Below are 23,956 nucleotides of genomic sequence, written 5' to 3'. Positions count from 1 at the left end.
CAAGACAGGGTCTTTCTGTGTAACCCTGGCTGTCCTGGAACTCATTCTGTAGACCAGGCTGGTCTCAAACTCAGAGATATGCATGCCTCTGCTTCCTGAGTGTTAGGACTGAAGGCTTGTGCCACCACAGCATCCCAGCAGACTACAATAATTAAATGTGAAACATAGCCATCACAGATAGTCTGTTTGGCAACACATTAAAATCAATATTGTGATCCTAAGTAGAGGATTATTAAGGTTACTTTGCCTCTCCAAAGATAAGTTTTTTATTATTCATATCAACACAACATAGTCATTTCATAAATATTAAACACACCCAATTCCCTCTTTAGTTTGCTTTGACACTAATATGATCGAGAACTGGCATGGGTTGAGCATCGTGAGACACAGAAACAAAATGAAATTGAGGGAAATACTACTGGAAAAAATCAATTGTGATTGAATCAGTGGATTAAACTTGGGAAACACTGCCTTTGTGTGACATTTCCTAACTGCCAGCAACGTCAGAATAGACTCATGAGCTTTTCAAGGTACACAGCAACTTCTCTTGGCACAAGATTTAACATTTACTAAACTCAGATACAATGCAAAAATTTAGTCCACAAGAAGTAACACTCCAGCAGAGTCACAAAGAAAACCAGTCGAAGCAATGCACTTGATAAAGTGTGCCCAGTATTGTAATCAGACAACATTCATACACCCAACAATTTTTTCTGCAAAGCATCTACTATGCTTTGGGGATACAGTGGGGAATGAGTCAGACAAAGCAGCCTGGTGTTTTTGATAGGAAGAGATACGCGTTTTGATAGTGACATGGGCTGTGAGGAAGGTAAATGGTAGATTCTGGGAGCAGGTTCTGCAAGGCAGCTCTACACAGAAGCTTTGCACAAAGCAGGCATTTTAAGAGCTAGCAGGTGCTTGCCACTTTTCATGTTGTTGTGACAACACCCTTTGTTGGAAGAACTCAAGGGAGGCTTTCTGTGGGCTAGAAAGTTTAGAGGGGGGCAGTCCATCATGAAAAGAAGTCAGGGCCACAGAGAGACCATGGTAGCAGTGGTCAGCTGAGACTCACGTCTTGCTGGAATATGAAGCATAGAGTAGACAGGAAGTATCAGAAAATCTAAAACCTCAAAGCTCACTTCCACAGTTCAGAGGTGTGGTCCGTTGTCCTCATGCTGGGACATGACAGTATGCAGACACGATGCTGGAGAAGTAACGGAGAGTCCTAGATCTTGCAGGCAACAGGAAGTGAACTGTCTCGCTGGGTGTGGCTTGAGCATAAATGAACTCTCAAGGCCCACCTCCACAGTGGCACACTTCCTCCAACAAAGCCACACCTCCTAACAGTGCCACTCCCTTTAGGTGCCATTTTCTTTCAGACCACCACACCACTCCTCAAAAAAGTTCCACAACCTTCTAAAATAGAGTCATGTGGCGAAGAGCAAGTGTTAAAACTTTAACATGAGGATGGGGGGGCATTCTATATTCACACCACCACAATGGTTTGGGAAATGTAGCAAGCCTGAGTCCCATGGGGTAGAGGCAATTCTGGCACAGTTAAAGCATGCTTAAATTAAGAGTTTGGCATCTGGGCCTGGTCACCTCTAAGCTTATCAGAAGAGTTCCTAGTGAAACAGTTCTATCAACATGCTTATGCAATTTCTTTGCTAGCTATCACCAAAGAATTATTAGATTGGTAACCTTCAATGCTAAATATACACATTTATATTTATCTACATTCTAGCACATGGCTTCACCTCTCTTCCATTTTGTACATTCTGTTTCCTCTCTGTGTCTTCTGGCATTTTTTGTGTGCCTCAATTATCTTCTCCTACTTCCTTTCTCTGCCCAGAAATCCAGCCTATATCTCTTACCTAGCTATTGGTCATTCAGTTCTTTATAAAACCAATCACACCATTATATCTTCACACAGTGTACAAATATCCCACAACATCTCCCCTTTTGTCTAAATAAGGAAAGGCTTTAATTCTAACACAGTAAAATGGTATATAATAAAAAACAATTATCAAGTGAGAATTATATTCACAATGTCCAGTCCATTTTTATTTGGCATATTCAGAGATAATACTCAATTATTCATCTTAGTTTGATGAATTTAAAGTTTTATACCTAAAACATTTCCTAGCATAACTTATATTACCATCTTAAAAGTGTCTTTTTATATCTAAAAGCATCTTCTTAAATAAACAACATAAGCTTTCACATTTCTCAACCTTACAAATATTATATCTCTTACACAAGTTCTGAATTTCATAAGAAAGAAAACTATATACTATCTAGTCTTAAATCCCCATCAGATATCCAAGAAGGATATAATATTACCTGATTAAATAGGAAGTGCAGAGAAATAGAAATGCCAGAGACATCTGGGTGCTTGCACAGTTACCCTAAGTTCCTCTGTAATATTGGGGCAACCATCTTTGACCTACAGACTTAAAATATCTAACAGAGTTTTCTATGAAGCAGGAATTTTGAAGGACGGTCCTATCTTGTCTTGGCAAAGTTCTGTAGTCACTTTCTTTAGTATCCTGCCTGTTCAGTTTAGACAGCATACTGTAGGCAGTCAAGGCAAAAACAGTATCTTGCCAAGTGGATAACCATGCCACATTAAAAGTAAACTTCATGAGGAGGTTCTTTGATGTTCATCATCTTTTTTAAGTAAATTGGTACTGCCAGTAGCAGTACCTTACTGTCATAAAAAGCTCATATTGTAAAAAACATTTTAAATAACATATTCTGTAGGTCTGTGAATTGTCTGAAGACCAACTACCTATCTAAAATATATTTCTAAATGACCATGAAACATAACTAACATGACTACAAGTTTGATTGTTATAGATGGCTAACTACTAACCTGCATTTCTTAATTATCCTAAATGAGTTATAATAATAGTTTTTAAGGACTAAAACTGTACATTACATTTTTTAATGAGCTGAATAGGTACAATATCTTAAACAAGAATAGAAACATATATTCAGCATAACAAAAATAACCTTAAATTTGCATCAATATATAAAAATCCACAACAGTGTAACATATTTGAAACTAGTGGTTGTTCAAAAGTAGACTCAGCATTCCACCCTTCTACCCCATCTTTTTTATACTATATTCCTCTTTCCCTTCAGAAAGAGAGCCCTAAGTCTAATTTCCTTTGTTCAGCTTTTTTTCTGACCATTAACAATAACAGCTTGTAACCACCTCCCAGTAAATGATGACAAACATCCGTAGCCCACTGAATGATCAAAAACCACCCACCCCACCTCTTGGGAATGTGAGTGTCATGTTCTCTAAACTTTTTCCTCCTGTTTGAGGGCAATGACATCTTTAGGGGACCCTAGGAAAATTGAGATAATGGTCAGGTTCTGGCACGGCTAGCTGTATTGTTTTTGTTTAGTATCTATGTGATGGGACAGTGTAGGACTTGTCTGAAGACTTGACTGGATGGTCTGTGAGGCTGGACCATCTCAGCTAGCAGCTTTTAAGTTGTTATACATGTAGAATTTTAAAGAAACTGCAGCAAAGGCATTCTGAGAGGTTGGATATCCTGGGCTACTTATCTTTATTGGTGTCTTATCCTTTGTTCCTGAAACACACAAACTTTTAAAGGTAGAGTGTGTGTGTGTGTGTGTGTGTGTGTGTGTGTGTGTGTGTGTCTGCATTACCATGAGTATGCAGCAACATGCAGTGTGTATAAGTCAGTTAAAGATTTTTTTCTTCTATGTTTGAGCAGGTAAAAAATATCCCTCAACTGTTTAACTGTTTATACTGTTTAACAAAACCTCTGTCCATGCCATATGAAAGGATGGCATGTAATAATAAGTCATGAGGACTCTTTAGCCATTCAGATTTATCATGTTTAAACCAGTCTTATAACTGCTCCAACATAGAAGTATTATCATATATATCACCTATTCTGTAGTCCTTCTTGGCTTATTTTTTTATGTCTGTAGCCAAGATTTTCAGGTCTCCCCCAATAAAACCTGACTATTTTGAAGATAAGCATAACTTTTTGTTTTCTTGGAAACAAAGGTATAACCTCTCTTCCAATGTAACATATTTTTTGACTTTCATTTTGAAGTTAAGATGCACACACACACACACATTATATATATATATATATATATTGGCTTAATTTAGCAGTTTCCAAAATATAGTGTCTCTAGGTGGTTATTGGTTTTTGTATATTAGCAAAAATATCAAAATCAGTGATCCAGACACCCTATATGTTTTGCATCCAAGAAGTCCCACATATACTTCCTGCCTAGCTTGGCCATTTAGCTCTTTATTAAATCAAGCCCAACAATCTCATACAGGGAACAAATATCCCACAACAATAGAGCATAGAAACACAGTGATAATTTCTTTATAACTAGCCCCAAGCCACAATGCCTAGAATTAATAAAGAACAAATATTCATTTGATGATCAAACAGGCAAAATACAAACCCTTATACTTATTTTCAATTAATTGAAAGATTCATGGATAGATAATAGATTGATAGATAGATGATAGATAGATAGCTAGATAGATAGCTAGATAGATAGATAGATAGATGATAGATAAATAGATAGATAGATAGATAGATAGATAGATAGATAGATAGATAGATAGATAGATAGGTGAAAAGGTTAAGAGTAGCAAATTCATAGAAACCTAAGTTTTACATGATGTTAATTTCATTTGGTTTATGCTTTGGCCTTGTTTTTACTTACTTTTTGTTTGGTGGGAGTGGTGGGTGTTGGGACACAGTCCTGTTTCCTTGCACAGGTTGGCATTGAACCTACCTCCTATAGAATGCTGGAACTGAAGTCTGGTGCCACCAAGCCCAGCTTAGCCTTGGCTTTTGTTATGAGAACTAGCTCGTGCCTAAATGTTTGATATTTAAGTGCTCACATCTTTTATGACACAATAAAGATAACATTTAGTAATTGCTTCTCAATTTCCTTTATTAGATAATTGTAAGCCTAGCACACTGCATGAACCCTGGGGCTCCTCCTCTGCAAATTCCCTGACCTCTCTGAAGTCAGAACATAGCAAACAAAAAGATACTAAAGTTTACCCCAGCTCCAAAATAACCCACAATAGATTTTTTGGCTGGGTGGCTTGAAGTGGGCAACTACAGTCAAGAGGTTCAACACTGTGGACAGCTCTGGGGCTGGTCTGGATGTGTTTCCACAGGTCTAGGGAGCTGGATTTAAGTTTACAAAACACAGGCATTGACATCAGCACTCTCAATAGAAGCTCAAGACTCCAGGCTGAATACCTAAATTAATGACTTCGAATCTCCATTTAATGAAATATTCAGATTGTGATTATACTCGGCTTCATTAACTGTAATTCTCAGGCTAATGTAATGAGATTTCCTTTCAACTTGTAATTAACTTTATTGAGAATGCTTACAGGGATTTTTTTTTAAAGGCAGGTTTCCTCAAAACTTACTGTAAATTATTTTAATGTATGTACCATGATATTAAGTATATTACTTATTTTTTGGTTGGCTGTTAATTTCCAAAGAAGCAAAAGATCAACATTAATCTCCTCTAGAGGAAAACAGCAGGCTGGCTGAGTGAAGAAAGCCTTCTAACCAGAAAATAGTCCGGATTAAACTCTTGATAGTTGACTCTGAAATCTAGACTTCCTCTGTCAGAGTTGGCATTCTTATTCTTACTTTTCTACCAAAATCATTATGATCTTTATCAAACAAAAGCTCCTTTCTTGTATAAAGAAAATTGTATAAATTTGCAACAGAAAAATAAAAACCCTTCAAAACCAGTTTTCTTTGGCTTAGAGTCCTCCCTTTAAAGACAAATAATATCAAAGTGTTCCACTCTCTTCCTTTCTGTTTTCTTGGAAAGTTGTTGGGGAGTATTTTTCTTGCAGAATAAATTTTATCAGTTTCTTGGGGAAAGCTGCCCCTATTCCTCTGTAGCTCCACATTCTGGAGACGTGCGGTTTGCTCCCAGGGTACCTCCTCCAGCAGCTCCAGTCATTACTGGCATAGCTTTGTCCCCTCATGATCTTGTAAAGCTGAGAGGATATACAGAAAGCCTCCTCAGCCGTATTTCTATCTCCTATTGATCATAGAGGGAATTTTTAAATGCCAATTGGAAGTTGATTCAAAGGAACTATTAATTACAGGCAAGTAAACAACTGTCAGAAATATCTGGTGCTCCATAACAGGATTGGTTATTTTTTTAAGCGAGTTTATTTCCAAAGATGAGGATAATTGAATGTTATAATTCTTAGACAGAGTCAATCATTAAGGTAAAGAAAGAGAAAAGAAACATAGCCCTGATAAAATGTACACCAAGGGCCCCTAGGAAAACCATAAGAAAGGGTGTGGCCAGAGTGAAGATCTGCAACTCAGTGTACAAGTTTATAGCCAGAGCCCCGGCAGGTCGCTCAAAGCCCCTGAGCCAGTTACTTCATTGATCATTGTTGCTGAAAACACATTTCCATAATTTCCCGGTGCTGTTGAGGGAAATAAAATGAACACACCTGGTAGGTGACATGCAAATGCATTGTTTCACTTGTGATTCTTTCCAGCCTGTCAATCACATAGCACATGTATTGTGAAGGGCCGCATCCACATGCCCCATTACAAGATGGCGCTGGCATCCGGCTTCACCTCCAGGTGAACGCACATGTGCTAGGTAACTTTCCACTGCTGTCCCCGCCTACTCCCAAGGCATCATCTGGGACTACGGGCAGCAGACCAATCCAAGAGTGACATGTCCGAAGCAAGGACTGTTTCCTATATAAGGGATGGGTTCCTTCATATCTGGGTCCCCGGTCATGTTAGCTGATGCTCTCTCTCTCAGGACGCATTAAAGCTATTTCTGCAGAAGAATCCTAGTGTCCTGCGTGGTTCTTGCTGGCGAGACGATAGCGCGGGACAATGTATTCCCTCCCTTCATGCAGACATGAGGACAGAAATGTTCTCACAAAGGAACCGTGTCCAAGCACAGGCTTCCCCTGCATGAGTGGAGCACAAACTTGGCGTCTTTGAAACTCAACCTGACACAGGGTTGAGCACTTGGGCTTTCTTTAGTTTTTTTCCTGGGAAAGCAGTGCAAGACTGATTAGGCAGCATATGCCGCCACACGGAAAGGAAGTTTTGAAAAGAACTCACCTAAAGTAATTTCTGTTTGCCTTTCAAGGCTCTGTCTTAGTTGGCATTACTACTGTTGTGATAAAACACCAAGGCAACTTGGAAGGAAAGGGTTGATTTGGCTTACATTTCCACACCACAGTTCATCATCAAAGGAAATCTAGACAGGAACTCAAACAGGGCAGGGACCTAGAGGCAGGAGCTGATGCAGAGGCCATGGAGAAGCGCTGCTTCCTTGCTTGATCCTCATGACTTGCTCATCCTGCTTTCTTTTAGAGCCCAGGACCACAAGCCCAGGAATGGCCCCACTCACAATGGGCTGGACCCTCTATCATCAATTGCTAATTAAGAAAATTCCCTAAGGCTTGCCTACAGCCTGGTCTTATGGAGGCATTTTCTCAGTTGAGGCTCACTTCTTGGATGACTCTATCTTGTGTCAAGTTGACACAAAACTAACCAGTACAAGTTCTGTTTCTTTGTTGACAGCACACACAGTGTACATGCACAAATATCTCTCCTTCTCTCTCTCTCTCTCTCTCTCTCTCTCTCTCTCACACACACACACACACACACACACAAACACATTGTGCTATCAGCCAATACAGAGAATGAAAACAATATGAACAATTGTCCATTGAATCCATCTCAGTCCACATCATTGCTCTCTAGTGAACAGATAATTGTAGCACTAACAGTCAATCATTCTACAAGCAACAAAATCAATAATAGATATTTATATATCCAGGCATGTTGCTACACCCCCTATATGGGCTCATACACTTTATCTCCACAATAATTGTGTGTGGTATATATTACAATATTCCTTGTGTAGTACAGAAAAGAGGTTCAGAGAATTCTACTAACGTTTGTAAGCTTACACAGCTGGTGAGTGATGAGACAAAGCTGTTCATCTCTGAAGTGCACACCCTTCACACTGCCTCATACTCATGGTAGACAGGATTGATAAGCACCTTCTCAATGCTGAAGACACAGCAACAGCTCTGAGGCCAGGGACAAACAGATTTCTCAAGACAAAGCCACTTGAAGTCATCTAGCACAGATCACTTTCATTCGCTATTTCACCCCAGTGCGTGCCCCAGGCCATTGGAGTCAGATGGGGCAAGCAGGAAAAACTTTTAGAATTCACGAACAAGTTTGTATATGTGACATCATACAAGTTAAACCCTTACCTGAGCTGGAATGAGCCAAGTTCCTTCAAACCATAAAATCCTGAGTTCTCCTTATTGTGCCTTCCACTGTGATTGTTGTTAATCTTGTGCTAGACACTCATGCATGCACTGATTCAGCATATCTACAAACATAGTACATTTTTAAATACTAGGGAAACGGGGACAGCCTGAGCAAGTACATTCTGGCTCATCCTCAACTTTGCAGAATCTATCCCATCCAAGACTTTAAAGAACCCAAGAATACCCTCCTCCTTGCCCAACTGACTGACCTACAATCGGACAGCTGGTCCCACAGGACTCACAAGCCAGAGACCAACATTTGTGTGCCCTGTACCCAGTCCCCATCAAGAACGAAGCTGGTGTTGATGTTACTGTGTTAGCACAATGTCTTTCTCCAGCTGGGGAGGCTGTGGAACCATAGGGGATTGGCCTAGCTGGGGGAAGACCTTTGAAGGCTAACCCTGCCCCCTGGTCCCTGCTTCACTCTCTGCTTCCTGGTCCTCCACCAAGTGAACAGCCTCTGCTACACACTCCCATTGCTGTGTGTTCCTGCCATCATGGACAGAGCCTCTCCGAATGCTTTCCTGCAGCCAGGGGCTAAAGGTCTCTGGAGCCATGAGGAAAACCTTTTTCCTCTCTTAAGTCACTTCTGTCAGTATTTTGATCATACATATGCAATACGCAAAAGCCACTAATGCCCCGCTACTCCTAGGGAGACTCAGGTATTATATGCATATACCCAGGTGTGAGTCCTGGCTCCTCTGCTGAGTCACTGCAATGTCACAAGCAGCTTTACCACTAACCCTAATTTACACACATGCTGAGAAAAGCACAAGCCCAGGCATTTTGTCACCCAGACACTGATTTCAGCATTTTTCCAATTGCGTCTTACCTACCATCTCTCACAACTGTCCATCTTTCTGGACTTTAGAAACATCTGTCAGTCAAAATGTTAAGTGAATTCTTTAGCTTTCCTCCATCTCAGTCTCCTAATCCATAAACTGTGAATAACAGCTCCCACCTACACAGAAAGACATTCACAGAGTTACTGCTGCAAGCAGATATGGTCCGGGGATGGGGAAATGACTGAGAACACACACAGTCCTTTCCTCCAGGGTTTTGTTATGTTCTGCAAGATGGATGAATAAACCAACAAGACAGTTTCAGATGGAACAATGTGTTATAGAGAAAATCCTGGTAAGATGAGAGCAGATGATGCCTTGAGGCCAGAGATAAGAGAGAAGATCTTGCTGAGGGGACAGTTTAGAGTCAGGCTGCCAAGTGAGGAGCCTGAGGAACAGTGTGCTTGGGCACAATGCCTGCCAGGGGCACGGAGCCACAGGCAGCATGGGCTCAGCTACCTGGCGGTTGTTTTGGGTACTAATGGGTTAGCACAGTGTCTGGCACACAGCAATTGCTCAACAAACATCAGGCCTCCAAAGCAGGCCTCATTACAAGATGGCAAATTGGATGAGGCTCTTTCCTATGGCACCCAAGGAGCCTTCAGTTCCTTTACCATATCCTTCAAAGTGCCCATTCCCAGAGGGACACCCACCTGCTGCAAACACCTGCAACACAGAAGAGATCAAATGGTGTTAACCACAGTCCTTGGGGCCTCACTGCCCCTTCCATATTACAAATTATCTAAGAACATCTACATCAAGTTTTCGAAAAGCCAAGGATAGGGCATCCCATGCCAACCTTGGTGAACATGGACAAATGGGTGGGCCCAGGCAGGAGCGTCACTAAGTTTGTGTCTGCTTCTTTAGGAATCCATTTGGGAAGAAGGCTTAATGGAGCCAGAATATGAGCCCTTTCTTTGCCGTGGATTCCATGCTTTAAAACATTGCCACTATTTGTCTTCAGTGCTGGGTGAAACCTCAGTTGCTTAAATTATGATGTAAAAATGACTAATCATGTAGTAGCAGTGGGGCAGGGTAAGCGCTCCCTGCACGGGCGCGAGGATCCAAGTTCAGATCCCAGCATCCCTGTAAAATCTGGGCATGTGAGGTCTGTGACACTAGTGCTGGCGGGTAGAAAGAGGGGGTCCTGGGAGGGTCACTGTCTATCACTAGTTCTTGAGAGAAAGAGGGGGATCCCAGGGGTCACCCACCAGCACTAGTGCTTGAGAGAAAGAGGGGAGTCCTGGGGAATCACTGACCAGGCAACCTAGCCAAACAGAGAGGGCCAGGCTCAATGAGACACCCTGCCACAAAAAATAAGAGAGAGATAAGAAGTCATTTAGTACTGATTTCTGGCCTCTGTATGCACATGCATGGGTGAGAACATCTGTGCATACTTGTGTAACAGATAAATGATGATGATGAAGATAGATAGATAGATAGATAGATAGATAGATAATAGGCAGGCAGATAATAGGTAGGTAGGTAGATAGATAGATAGATAGATGATAGATAGATAGATAGATAGATAGATAGATAGATAGATAGATAGATAGATAATAGGCAGGCAAACCTATAGATAGGTAGACAGATAGGCAGATAAAGTGAGTCCATTAACCAAATGCCAAAGCCACATTGCACGTGTGCACAGAGCATAGAGCATGTTGCCCCACAGTTCTAGACCCAAAGCACATTCCAGGCAGCAGCTACTTTCACCGCAGCACTGACTGGACGGCTGCTTTTATGTGGGTGCTACAAACACGGGAAGACATCCCGTGCCTGAGTTAATATTGCTCTCCATCTTCATCATAGCATGCTACAATGCCACACAACTAAAATTCAGCCACTAAAGGATGTTGTACTAAAGAGATGGTGGCAACCAGGGCAGATCATGAGATACAAAGAAACCGGTAAAATTCAAACAATGTGTAGCTAAGAGGAATTTGCCCATACAGATTCCTTAATTTTGATAAGTGAACTTTAGTGACATAAGATGCTGAGAGAAGAGGGTTGGTGAAGAGTGTGAAGAACTCTATGACAAATCTCTGCAAGTATTCTGTAAACAAGAATATCAGTAATATTTTTTTATTTCAAAAAAGCCACTATCAACATAGCTTAGCTGAAACACACTCAGCTAGGTCATATCAGCAAGCCCTCACTCACACCTCCCATCCTGGGGAAGACGGGGGCATTCTCTGGAAGACAGGAGGATGCAGAGGGGGAGGCAGGGTGCTTTCTGAGGATACATGTAGCTTCCCTAGAAGGTTCAGAGAGTTTGCAGAAAATCCACATCCCATCAAAATCTGCACCCTGTCCATCAAAATAGACAACACCACTGGATGCCTGGAAAAAACAGAAGCATTTGTTCGGCGGCGGCAGGGCGGGGGACAGGGAGACAGTTAGTCCAGCCTTTTACAGAGGGAAAAACCAACTCTTGGAAATTTATAAGGGAAAACTGGTAACAATGTCCCCCACCTTGAAGCTCTCCTCCCAGTTCTCCTCCCACCACCTCTCCTTCCAAATACCTGCACTTCTACAGTGCACCTTAGCTCCTCTAACATTTGACCCAAACATGAAGGACAATTCAGGAAATGAGCTAGTCCCAGTGTCTGAAAGATAATAAGAGTCCCTCATAGTGACTGTAATTCCAGCACACAGGAAGCTGAGGCAGGAGGTTTGCAAGCTCAAGGCAAGCCTGAGACAGAAAATAAGATCTTGCTTCAAAGAAAGGTGGAAAGGGAGGGAGGGAGGGAGGGAGGGAGAGAGGGAGAGAGGGAGAAAGGGAGGGAAAGGGGAGATGGTGGGAGAATTTAAAATGAGACTGAAGGGATCAGTACAGGCTCAGGACGCTCCAAGACCAAGTTCTCAGCACAAGGGAGATTTACTTACCCTGAAGGGACAAAGAGCAGGGAATAAGAGACGAAGCTGGCGGAGTACAAGGGAGAAGTGGAAGGGAACAAGGGAGGGGCATTTGTTCTGGGTGGACAAAGGATTGCCCTGGATAGAGAGGAGACAACATGGCCTGTAGGTAAATGGCAGTTTGTAGAGGTGAAGGGGAAACCCTGTGTTGGAATGAGGTGTTTGGTTTTAATTGGACAGGTGAATTAGGGCAGCCAAAGGGGACTTCTGATTGCTGGACCTGGGTAGTCAGCCTCAGAAGGAGGATGAGGTCAGATAAGGGGATAGACTGTGGGGGACTAGCTTCAGGAATGTAATCTAACAGTTTTCAGTAAGACAGAGGGAGTGGGGGAAGGACAAGGCCTGCCAGAGCCACGACTGCCGACTGCCAACTGCCGATTGCCTTGCCGGGTTAGCTAGAGGCCCTTCAGAGATTAATCCTGAAATATGCATTGTTGAGCAGAGAGAAAAAAAGACCTGTAGACCGAGACTATCAAATTCACAGTCAAATCCAGCAACTTGAATATTAAATGAAGAATAACCTAACAATAGAACGATCCGCCCTTCTTGACATGTCACGAAAGTGTGCATCTGTCTTTTCATCCTGTCACCATAGCTCCCACAATGCCCAGGGAGTAGTTTTATATTCAATTAGGTTTGTCCTAATTCTATGAAGGGCTAGTCTAATTGTCCAATGATCAGATCAGATTCCTCTCCTGTTTCTTCTCCATCAGCCAAAATGGATTCTGTGACTGCTCAGTTTGTTATTCCCCGGGTAAATAATTAATATCAATCATGTAGACCTAGACTCTCAGTGAACTCCCAAGATCATTTCATCTTCTGAACACACACATTGAGGTGACTAAAATATATTAAAAGTTTCTATAAATCAATTAAAAGATAAATAATTCATTACAAAGAGCTCATTCTTACTGTTAACTACTACTATGCATACAATTGATCTTTTTTAATGTGAATTCAACTTACAAGGCTATATACTCCCTACCGTTCTTAGATGTTCTGAAGAATACTTGGAGGAGAAGGACTGGGTCAACCTGGCAGAATTAAATGGAATAATGTCCATAGCAATTCTTGTAAGACACAAGGCTGGTGATAGCACTAGTGGAATTCTCCCCTGAGCTTTACCAGGAACATCCTCTTGCAATATTTTCTTTGATGTCAAAGACTGCAGAGCCAGGCCTTGTGAGGCCTGTGATTCCAGCTACAGGAAAATCTAGAGTTCAATGTGAGCCTGGGCTACAGAAGACCTCAAGGGCACCCGGGGCATTAATAAGTGAAACCCTGTTTTCCAAATAAAAAGAGAAAAAGAAAGAAAAGAGAAAAAAAGACTGGGAATGTGGCCCACTAATATAATGCCACCCCACACAAGCATGGCGTAGCTCCCACTCCCAGTACTTAAAAAACACAATCAGTGAGGCACAAATAAAGACCCAAGGAAGAATCATACGTGCTCCAGGTGACCTTTCACAGGCTCCTGAGTTCCCCAGTCTCTAGTCATTTACATTTACATTCAGACAGCTTTAAACAAAAGTCCCCGTTTAAGCAGAATTAATTAGCATTCCTTCCCTGACCTTTGGCCTCTGCAGCTAGGAAAGCTGGGTAAGTTTGTTGCCCAATGAACAACTCTAGTGTGGTTCAAGTCACCCCAGACAGAAAGACAGAAAGTCACCCCAGACAGAAAACAGGTGAAAACCTGTTAACCAACACCCTCCATGGCCAGAGACTCCGCGCCATGTCTTTGCCTTGATGGCCCCCATTTGTTCACCATTTTGGGTCCACATTCATCAGACTTGGAAAGAGCATGTGTTCACTCCATCCAAAGCAGCACCCCGTACAGCAACTGCCATGTCACAGTTGCCAACACTTATGGTGTCTTCAGGGTCTGCAGGATTTGGACATAAAAGTTCCAAATGCTTGTATATTTTACACCGCAGTGTGGTGATTTCTACTACTGTATTATGATCCAGTTCACCAATAAACAATATACAGTTATTTAATATTATGAAACCCGAAGCACCCATTGGTGGCCCATTTTCCTACCTGCGCAATGTCGAATACTGTCATTGCCAACACAGCACAAGAATTTCCAAAACCATGAAAAATCATCATCATCATCAAAGAAGACAAGTCACCTAACAACCTGAAACCAGGTCTCAACAAATAAACAAGCCTTGCAGCTGGAGGGTAAGCTTCAGCAAAGGTTGCCCTTCCCGGAAAAGCACAAGACCCCAAAGCTTCCGCTGCCTTCCTTGGTTAGATGTGCCCTTCCCAGTGGCTGCCTCTGTCACTTTCAACCATGAACTTCACATTGCTCTGAGGTAGGGTGACCGAAACCATAATTATTAGGAACGGCCAACATTGTAATGCGCATTTGTCAGGATCCAAACAATCCCACTGTTCCCCAGCTCCAACTCAGCATAGGCTCCATGGTGTGCATTGTCTATACAGAGCTTCAGAAGGAAAGGAGACCTAGGGCATAGACCAGGATGCCCACGGGTGCTCTGACCAGAGAGGAACAGCTACTGAAACACAGCCATGAAAGCACCTTGCTCCTTCCTCCCGGCAGAAGGAGAGATCTGAATTTACTACTGTAGAAACATGCATATTCATCCCAAATCAACGTGACCAGAAGTCAGCATTCCCCCACTATACACACATGGGAAGTTCTTTTTTAAAATTTTACTGATTTTTATTGAGCTCTACATTTTTCTCTGCTCCCCTCCCTGCTTCTCCCCTCCCCTTCAATCCTCTCCCAATTTACACAGGAAATCTTGTCTTTTTCTACTTCCCAGGGGGAGTTCTAACCATTATGGCCAGGACTCAACATTCCCCTCTAAACACACATGTGAGGTGTTAATATGTCTTTTTTTGTGAAGCTCATTTTATGTTTTAAAAGATAAAATTCTAAACTTGTTCCTTGAAAGCAATATGAAACCTAAAAGAACAACTACCTCTGAAAGCAAATAAAACAATTGGTTAACAAGTGGCTCCATCAAACTGAGCCAGTAGCTCACACAACCCAATCAACATGAGCTAGTAAGATGGATTATTAACAGATTAACAACCTAAATCAAACATGGCCACCAAGTAAATAGGTCAACAACGATGAAGCAGTCAAGCCATTTAGTACTTAATAGAGACCCAACCAAGTAGATCACTATTTAACAGAGAACACAACCAAGTCAATTATTAAGGTGCCACATTCAGCATCACGCCGAACAGAGAAATCTAACCACACCCTTGGGGTGCTCTTCACTGACCCAGCCACGCCCCAGGAAATCTCACCATGCTACCGCTGCAAAGTGTGAGCAGAAGTGGTCAGTGCACCCATACTTACGGAGATTATTTATGGGGGTTCTTGTGTCCATGTTCTCATAATGCTGCACGTGGACGACAATGTTAAGGTCTCTCTCCATGTGGTCAGTGTTGCAGTGGCCCTGTGGCCTCATGACATCCGCAAGGGCTCTGGAGGAACAAAGAACAGAACTCTGCTCATCCACAATAAGACCGTGTGCACCTGCCATGTGCCCAGCACTGCCTAATTGGACAAAAGACAAAGCCAACCTTTCTAGAGAGCTGCCATTGCAGTTAAGGATAGACAGGAAAACACAGAAGCAATGGATCAGAGGTTACAAAAATCACTCTGTGTGCAGGCCACTGCCTGTTTACCCAGTGGTGGCTGAGGGGGTCAGAGGGTGAGTTCCTGCACTGAGACTCCACCCCAGAGCATAGGTTCTCTCTTTATGCCTCACACTGATGCCCAGACTTCCTGCTTAGCAATGGCCCGGTGTCAGTCCTTGCCATAAGTTAATCACTAGGCTAACCACGGAAAGCAATGGCATCCCTTTCCAAAGTCGAAGAATATAGATTTTGTGGGCTTACAAGGAGTATCATTCCTTTACAGAAGAGTAAACAAAGGTTCTGAGAGGCATCTTAACTGCTCAAGGTCACACGTCAGTGTACAACACAGAGTCAACCTTTTCTTTTTACTTTTTTTTCTTTTTAAGAGAATAAGAACACAGTCCAACTGATATCATTGACCTTCACAATGAGATGAAAGCTGTTTTTGCACTTAGAACAGAGCAGAGACAACAGCCAGACTGATCCACCAACACATCTCCCCTCTAATTTACCCTCCATAATATGTGCATTTAGAGATATGCAAACGCCCTTAAGCAGATGAAGTAGGGAGTGTTATTAGCATGTGAATCCTCTGTATGTGTGGTCTTCCTGAACCTCCTTCCATTTTCCCCTTCGTTTACATGCAGCTGGGAGAGAGCTGGCGGTCTGCTGATTTTACGTCTTAAAGAACAACAGTGCCCCAGCCTCCTCAGTCCCCTACCTACTTACCTGCAAGGATGGCTGCCTCCATCTGCAACCCTAGCAAGGTGGAAGAACCAGCCACCCACAGTGGTGTCATCTACAAGCATGGAGGTGTTCTGTGAAAACCAGTAGGTGCATCTCTGTTATTATGAACAATCCCAGGAACCAATACTTCGATGAACATCTTCGTATTGACCTCCTCTCGAGCCAGGAATGGGAGCACACCAGCAAGCCCTGCCCCCTTTTCTTAGGGGATACACCCAGACATTCCTAGCCAAGTAGACTCTCAGAATCCACATCAAAGGAGACAGAGAAGGGAGAGGCTGCTTTGGAGGGTCCACACAGATTCCCAGGAGCTCAGCAGAGCCTCTCTGCTGAAGTCAACCCCACCAGGACAGGGATGGTCACCGCTGGGAGCGTCCAGAGGATTAGAAGCTCCAGCGCTGGGGGCCGTGGGAGGTGCTTTGGAAAGCCGACCCCACGCACTGGCTGTGTGCTCAAGTTCAAGGCTGCATCTGTGCCAGAGCAACAGAGACCCTGTATGAGGAGGGCTTGATTGTGTTCAGAGGCTGTGAGAAGAAGCACAGCTAGGGAGAAGGAGGCCAGAGGCCAGGATGGGATCCATTAGAGGGACAGGAGAATGACAACAGCGTGCACGCATTTGTTCATCAACAGTTTATTGTCTACAGTATGCCATGCATGACACGAGGCCCTGGGGACACAGCACTGCACAGGCTGAAAAGGGTCGTGGCCTTCCTGGAGATTACATTCTATGGGAGAGAATAAAAATAAATATGTTAAATAAAAATAAGCAAGAACTGAAATAAACAAACAAAGAAGGAGACAGCGGACAGAGCCAGGTGCCAAAACAGCATTTTCCATTACAGCCAAAAAGTAGAAACAGTCCAAAGGTACATCAGCCAATAAGCGGAATGCAGCAGCGTATGAAGTGGAATAATACTTGGCCATGAAGAGGAAGAATGGACCCCGACACCAACCCCAACTAAACTTGAAAGCCTTACAGCCAGCGAAAGGAAGCAAACACAGAAAGGCCTGGGTTTATGGTTTCGTTTACAGCAAATGTCTAGAATAGACAATCCATAAAGAGAGGTACAATCGTGGCTACAGAGGCTGTGTGAGAACTGACTGCTAATGGGTAAGGAAGGACTTGGGTTGGGGGAGCACCCTAAGTTAGTGTTTCATTAGACTTAGTGGCTCAGAAGTAAATTAATGGTGGTTCTTGAATTTTTAAGTAGGAGAGATGGGGAAAGCTGTCAGGACAGTATTCTTTGAAGAGATGAGACTTGAGAAGCAGAGATGGGCTGGTCATGTGATGCCACAGCTTGACTCAGGGATGCATGTCAAAGGCTCGGATTCCATCACGACACTGTGAATGATGGTGGGGACTTTAAGAGGCTGGGATAGTTGGAGGTTTTCAGGTCATTGGCGGTACATCCTCAAAGTACTGTGGGACCTGGTGTCTTCCTTTCTCACCGTTTGCCTTTGTGGCCACAAAGAGAACAGCTGTGCTCCACCACACACTCCTGCCAAGACATGATGCCTCATTGCCAAGGGCAACAGACTGTGACCTGAAACCTCCACACTTCTAAGCCAAGGTGAACCTTTTCTCTGTGTAAGTTGATTAGCTCAAATGTTTGGTGCAGTAACAGAAAGCTTAGCTCACACACGTGATGGGGATGGAAATAGCATGTCAGGCAGAGCATACAGAGGAATAGGCAAGCATGCTAACAAAGCCAGAACAGAGCAAACGGGGAGCATCCCAAGTACAGACTATCTAATCCATTTTGTAGAGTAAGGAACTGCCCACATGAGCTCCACTATTCAGTGACGGAGTGAGTAGAGTCCTAGTCCTGAATGTCTGAAATGAAAGTTCACACCCTTTCCTATCTCTGTGCAATAAGAATGGTCTGAAACTCAGGAAAGCTTCGGGGAAGGGGGATTCTGAGACAGAGGACAGGGCCTTGCAAACCTAACTTGCCTTTTTCACTTCTAAACGGGCTCTTCATCCTGGGCTTCAAAGGATCGCTGAATTCTTCTGGAATTGAATGAAAAATTTGTTTGTGCTTTTTTTTTTTCTTGAGCAAAGAAGCCATAACTTTCATCAAATTACTCACAGGTTCACCCCCAAAGCACCAAAATAGCCAAGCTTTCCAGGGATAACAAAGCAAAGGTTTGGAGTGACAACCTTTAATCTGCCTAGCACAGGTCCAGGGTGACAGTACAGCCTCAGAGTCACAAGGTAACCGTCTTTCCCAAGGCATGAGGTTCTGGGTGAAGAGCATCAACAACATGCTTGGCTCACTCCGGGGAATGCATACAACAGTCTGGGATGGGGAAGGCAATGCCAATGTGTGGTTTTTAGTCATTAAAATGAGAAAACAATTCAATTCTGTGTGTTGATGACACTCTGAACTGGATGGCAGGAATAGGGACCAAAGTCCAGGGAGTAGCCCCCAGAGACACCCTCACCAGGACCCTTACTGCAGTCACGTGTGTCCCAAAGGAAAGGTAAACAGTAAAATATAAACATTAGATCAGGCTGATCATGAAGTAGACATGTGGCTAAATAAAGAGCTCTCCTCTATAAAACCACAGGCTGAAGGCAGGGCTGCTAATGCAAGCAACAGCAACAACATGTTAGGCCAGGTGTGGTGGTGCACACCTGTAATCCAGCCATGGGAATTCCTGCCAGGGCAGAAATATGGCAACTCTGAACCTTCTCTGGGTTACATGGGGCAGTTCAAGGCCAACCTAGGCTGCATAGTGAGTCCCAGTGAGAAACAGAACAGGGCAAAAGGTAAGAGAGAACAGAGAAAGGAGATAGGAAGGGGGATGGAAAAAGAAAGGGGAAGAGAGGAAAGGGGAAAAGGTGATAAAGATGGAGACAGAAATGGAGGGAGAGGGAGATAGAGAGGGGAGAAGAGGAGAGAGCTCTACTCTCCCTTAGCTGTTTACAAAGTTAAAACAGGATTGTTCCACTCAGATTTAAACAAAGTCATCAAAAAAAAAATCAAAACTCTCAAGAAGAACATTCAAAGTGTGGATTTATTTGTGTGGGGGGAATATCATCCTTTGTGTCCACGGTGCCTTGGAACTGGTTAGTGGGCGCAGGAAGACATCCCGACTAACTGCAGACTTCAAAGGTATATTTTCCCAATTTCTACACAGTACAAAACTTTCCTGATGCATGCTTTACAATGCACCTCATCCTTGTTCATAGGTCCTGGCATATACTAATTAACAAAATGAGCATATTATGGGGTACATGCTAAAACATTTTTAAGTACAGATGTATCAAAACCTGCGATGAATCAGTGGAAAAGATCCACAATTCATCACAAACAAAACAAACCGACACTTAAAGGTCTGACACGTGATTTTGGTGTCTGCTCGGCTTCAGTGTGCTTAAAAACAGGACAAGATTATCTGAAAGTCTTGTTAAAATGAAAATTTTGATTCAATAACTAAGATAGGACCTAATATTTTACCCAGGCTGCCAGATAATGTCAATACTGAGGGTCCGTAAGCCAGCCAATGAGCATCAAGACAAGCACTATACTAGTTTGGCCATACTGTGCTAAGATGCTTGACAAAATTATTTTCTGGGTGCTTCTGAGAGAGTACTCTTGGAGGAGATAAACGCAGAATTGGTAAACTGAGGAAGGCAGATTTCCCGCTGTAATGTGGGTAGGCCTTGTTCAGTAACTGAAGGGTCTGAATGAAGTAAAGGGTTGATCTTTCTGCAACTGACAGGTCTCCAGCCAGATGGCCGTGACACTTGAGCACTGGTCTTTCCCGGCTCTGTAGAATCCTCTCCTCTCTGTCAGCCTTCAGCCTTGACCTGAGATAGCAGGACAAATTTGGGACTTGATAATTCTGTATAATAAAGCCTTTGATAAACTGATTTTGTTTTCTGGAGCACACTGTCTCATTTCAGTCCCCCAGAGAAGCAGCCACACTTAGACTTTTTTGTCTCGCTACCCCTGCCACGCACACCCTCTTAATCCAATTCATAACAATTGTGTTGATATATTATCTTTGAGGTTGAAAAATGATTGAATATTGGCAATTTTATGAGCTTCTCCTTAGTATAAATTTTCTTGTACATTTCATTGTGTGTTACCTACCTATTCCTCGAATACGTGACTAGCAGCTCGTGAGGGAAAGAATTGCATCTGTGTCTGTCACTGTCTTCTTACAGTTCTAGATAGTTCTAGATCAGTGTTGGCCAGAAAGTGGGTGTTCGGCAAGTGTCCATTAGATGGATGGAGGGCGAATGGATAAATGAATGATAATTGGATTGATGTATGTCTGTATGAATGTATGTATCTATGGATATATAGATCAATAGCTAAATGGATGGGTGGATAGATGAATGGATAATGGATAGATGGATATATAAATAGGTAAATGAATGAGTGTAAGACGAATGGATAATGAGTGGATAAATGGGTAGATGAGTGGATGAATGGATGGGTGGATGGACAGATAAGTGAATAAATGGGTAGATGGATAGATGTTTGGATGGATGGATGTATGGATGGATGGATGTTTGGATGGATGGGGTGGGTTATGCCATGTAAAACAGAATGCCAGAAACAAAACTCTCTATATTAGGTACTCAGGACACAGCTATGGAATGTTTGTCCCTGCATTCCTTACTGTGAATAATAATGAAAGGAGACAGATAGTAAATTAACCAGTAACTTACTTTGAGACCACGCTACAAAGGGAGGCAAACGACACTGAGCACTAAGCTGGAGTGTGGAGGAGAGGGAGGTGAGCATGAGAGGTCAGAGGGCGCCCTGGAGAAGGCGACACTACATAGCTGGAACCTGAAGGTGAGGACATGTCACTTGACACCTAATGGGAGAGTGAGCCAAAGGGACAGCTCCCAGATGGGAAAGAGGGTGGCCTGTCTGTGGGACAAAATGGAAACATTATATCACTTTTCTTTCTGATACAGAAAGAAATACAAGATGCCAATATTTCCAAACAGAGAGCCAGTCCCGGTCCCTTGCCTGAAAGCTCCCAGGAATCTAAGACAAAACTTTGGAAGGGATTTGTTTTTCTTAGCTTGTTTGGCTTTGGTTGGTATATTTTGTTTTGACAGGGTCTCATGTATTAGAGGCTGACCTCAAATCCCTATGGAGCTGAGGGTGACCTCGAAGCACCCTACTCCCACACCAGAGCTGTGGTGCAAGCATGTACCACCATGCCTGCTTTGATGCAGTGGTGGGGCTCAAGCCCAGGTCTTCATGCATGTTAAACAAGTACTCCACCGAGAAAGCCACACTCTACACTCGTATTCCAAGTTTTAAACAAATCAGTGGGCTTCCTGAGCGCCACCTCTCACACAAGAAACTTCATTCACTGTGTGAACACGAGGACCATGGTCACAGTCCAAGTCTCTAGAGTGGGGGCTACAGCAGTGCTAACAAGTATCGAAGCTTATCAAACTCTGTGGCCAAGGCGCGCATCTGACTGAGCTAGTTATGCTCCGTAAAGCTGATTTCAGTGCCCAAGGAGAAGCAAACGTGTCCTGTAAGAAAATAGAGACTTCTGTGGTCAGCACACACAGGGCCTCTCCAGCTTGGGAAGCCATGAAATAACCACAGGGGGCAGGTGGTAGAGAAGGGTGTGGTAGGGAGGGGTGTGGTCACAGGAACTATCAGTGGAAGCGGGCATTTACCCCTTGATGCCATGCCTTTGCAAAGGACTATGGCTCTTCTAACCCATTTTTGAAAATCACACAGGACACTGCTATGTCATTTGTCCACATGGATTTATTTTTTCTGGCTTGGATTTTTTATTCCATTTGAAGGTGGGAAAAATAACATGTGTCTCCTACTGACTTCAAGGGGAAAGAGCTTCAAACATATGCTTCTGCCCTCAGGGTTGCTTCCCCCAACACTTCCACCATCCTGACCCTGCCAGGGCAGGTCCATAAAACATTCCTAGATGTGATCTCACACCAGCTCCCAGAACAGGCCATGTTTGTCCTGGTGCAGGCTGCTGCTTAGGGTACTGGGCACATCTTTGACACCTGGGAAGACTGGAGATCCTATGGGTCCATACTCCAGAGCAGTGCAGCCTAGCAGCCAAGGACCTGGCCCCTGCTTCGGACTGGGTTTGAAGTCAGACTTCTCCAGCTCACTGGGTGCTTGTTCACCCTCTTGGAAAGCAGTCTGTGCCTCCGTAAATGGCAGACTGTCATAGAAGCTACCTTGTGGGGGAGGGGTGTGAAATTAAATGAGAATTTACACATAAGCTTGTGGCAAGATTGTAAATCTAACACGGGTTCTTTGACATCCCCCAGACAGCACTTTGCTGTGCATCTCATCTTGTCAGACACAGCCGTCCCTCCTGTTCAGAGGCTGCCAGCATCCCCGATCAGATGGAGACGCAAATCCAGAGAGGTTAGGAGGCTTAGCCATTGCCACCGAGTACAGGGTACAAACTGGTCACCAGAGTCTGATCTGCAATGTCACCCCCTTCAGGGGACAAGGGGAAGAAACTCCAGTAAGAAGGACGCTGGGTGGTGACTCTAGATGGGCTCAATGTTAATCACCTTCCAAGTCTGCTCCTCTGAATTTTCAACCTTCAGATAAGAACCGGAGTCTCAGAGAGGTGAAGCAACCAAGGTCACACAAATATTAAGAGACGTCACTAGATCTGCAGAGAGCATGTGCCACTCACACAAGCCTTCCGACTCCCCTGGGTTTACAAGTGACATGATACAGTGAGCTGGAAGAGCTCCATAGAGGGGCTAGTCACCATCCAGCCACGGGCACTGCTCGGTGAAAACTGCAGGAGCGCAGTTACCAGGTCTCCTGAACTGGCTAGAGGAATTAGAAGCAGGAAATCTCTGAGAGATCCAGCTTTTCAGTACTAGCTACTGACTTGGAGTTTGTTTTAAAACAGCATGAATATTAGGGGCTGCAGACACTGCACAGACAAATCCAACACTTAGATCCAGACTTAGAGCCCAACTCTGAGGAGCATGTGGGATATGCGGAAACTTTAGTATGATTTGACATATAATGACACTGTAGCATTTTGTTCTCTAAGTTATAATCATTTACCGTGTGGGGAAATGCTCTTGGTCTTAGAAGACCCATGCTGCAAGTGTGCAGGACCGAATGTTGTGTCTACAACTTATTTTCAAATGGTTCAGCTGAAGGGGGACAAGTGGAAGGAGGGAGGAGAAGGAAGGGCAGGAGGGAGGCAAGAAGGGGGAAGAAGGAAGGGAGGAGGGGTGGAAGAAGAAAGAAAAGGAGGGAGGCAGGGAGAGCGAGAAGGATGGAAGGAAGGGAGGGGAGGTGAATGGAAGGGAATAAAGGTCAAAAAATAGAAAGAATAAAATGAAGCAAACTTAAGAAAACTGTAAAGTTAGGTTAATTAAGATCAGTGTTTCCAGTGTGGGGATTTTACCGCTCGGTGTCATATGACAGTGTAGCGACATTTT

General features: G+C 43.5%; 1 protein-coding gene across 3 annotated transcripts in view; it reads right to left on the bottom strand.

The window, feature by feature from the left end:
* Positions 1–23,956, bottom strand: part of Shisa9 (shisa family member 9) — a 301,271-nt gene that overhangs the window by 271,986 nt on the left and 5,329 nt on the right. For 2 of the 3 annotated variants that reach the window (XM_048433410.3, XM_085694539.2), the window contains exon 2: positions 15,482–15,609. In XM_048433410.3, the coding sequence (XP_048289367.2) occupies positions 15,482–15,609 (128 nt within the window). Of the gene's footprint in view, positions 1–15,481; positions 15,610–17,127; positions 17,238–18,466; positions 18,524–23,956 lie in introns of those variants that run through there. The other variant, XM_085694540.2, reaches the window with a different exon arrangement.

This window comes from Myodes glareolus, chromosome 9 (assembly GCF_982192425.1).
Source record: "Myodes glareolus chromosome 9, mMyoGla1.1, whole genome shotgun sequence".
Lineage (NCBI taxonomy): Eukaryota > Metazoa > Chordata > Mammalia > Rodentia > Cricetidae > Myodes > Myodes glareolus.
The sequence above is the reverse complement of the archived record's forward strand: the minus strand, read 5'-3'. Positions and strand labels throughout refer to the sequence as shown.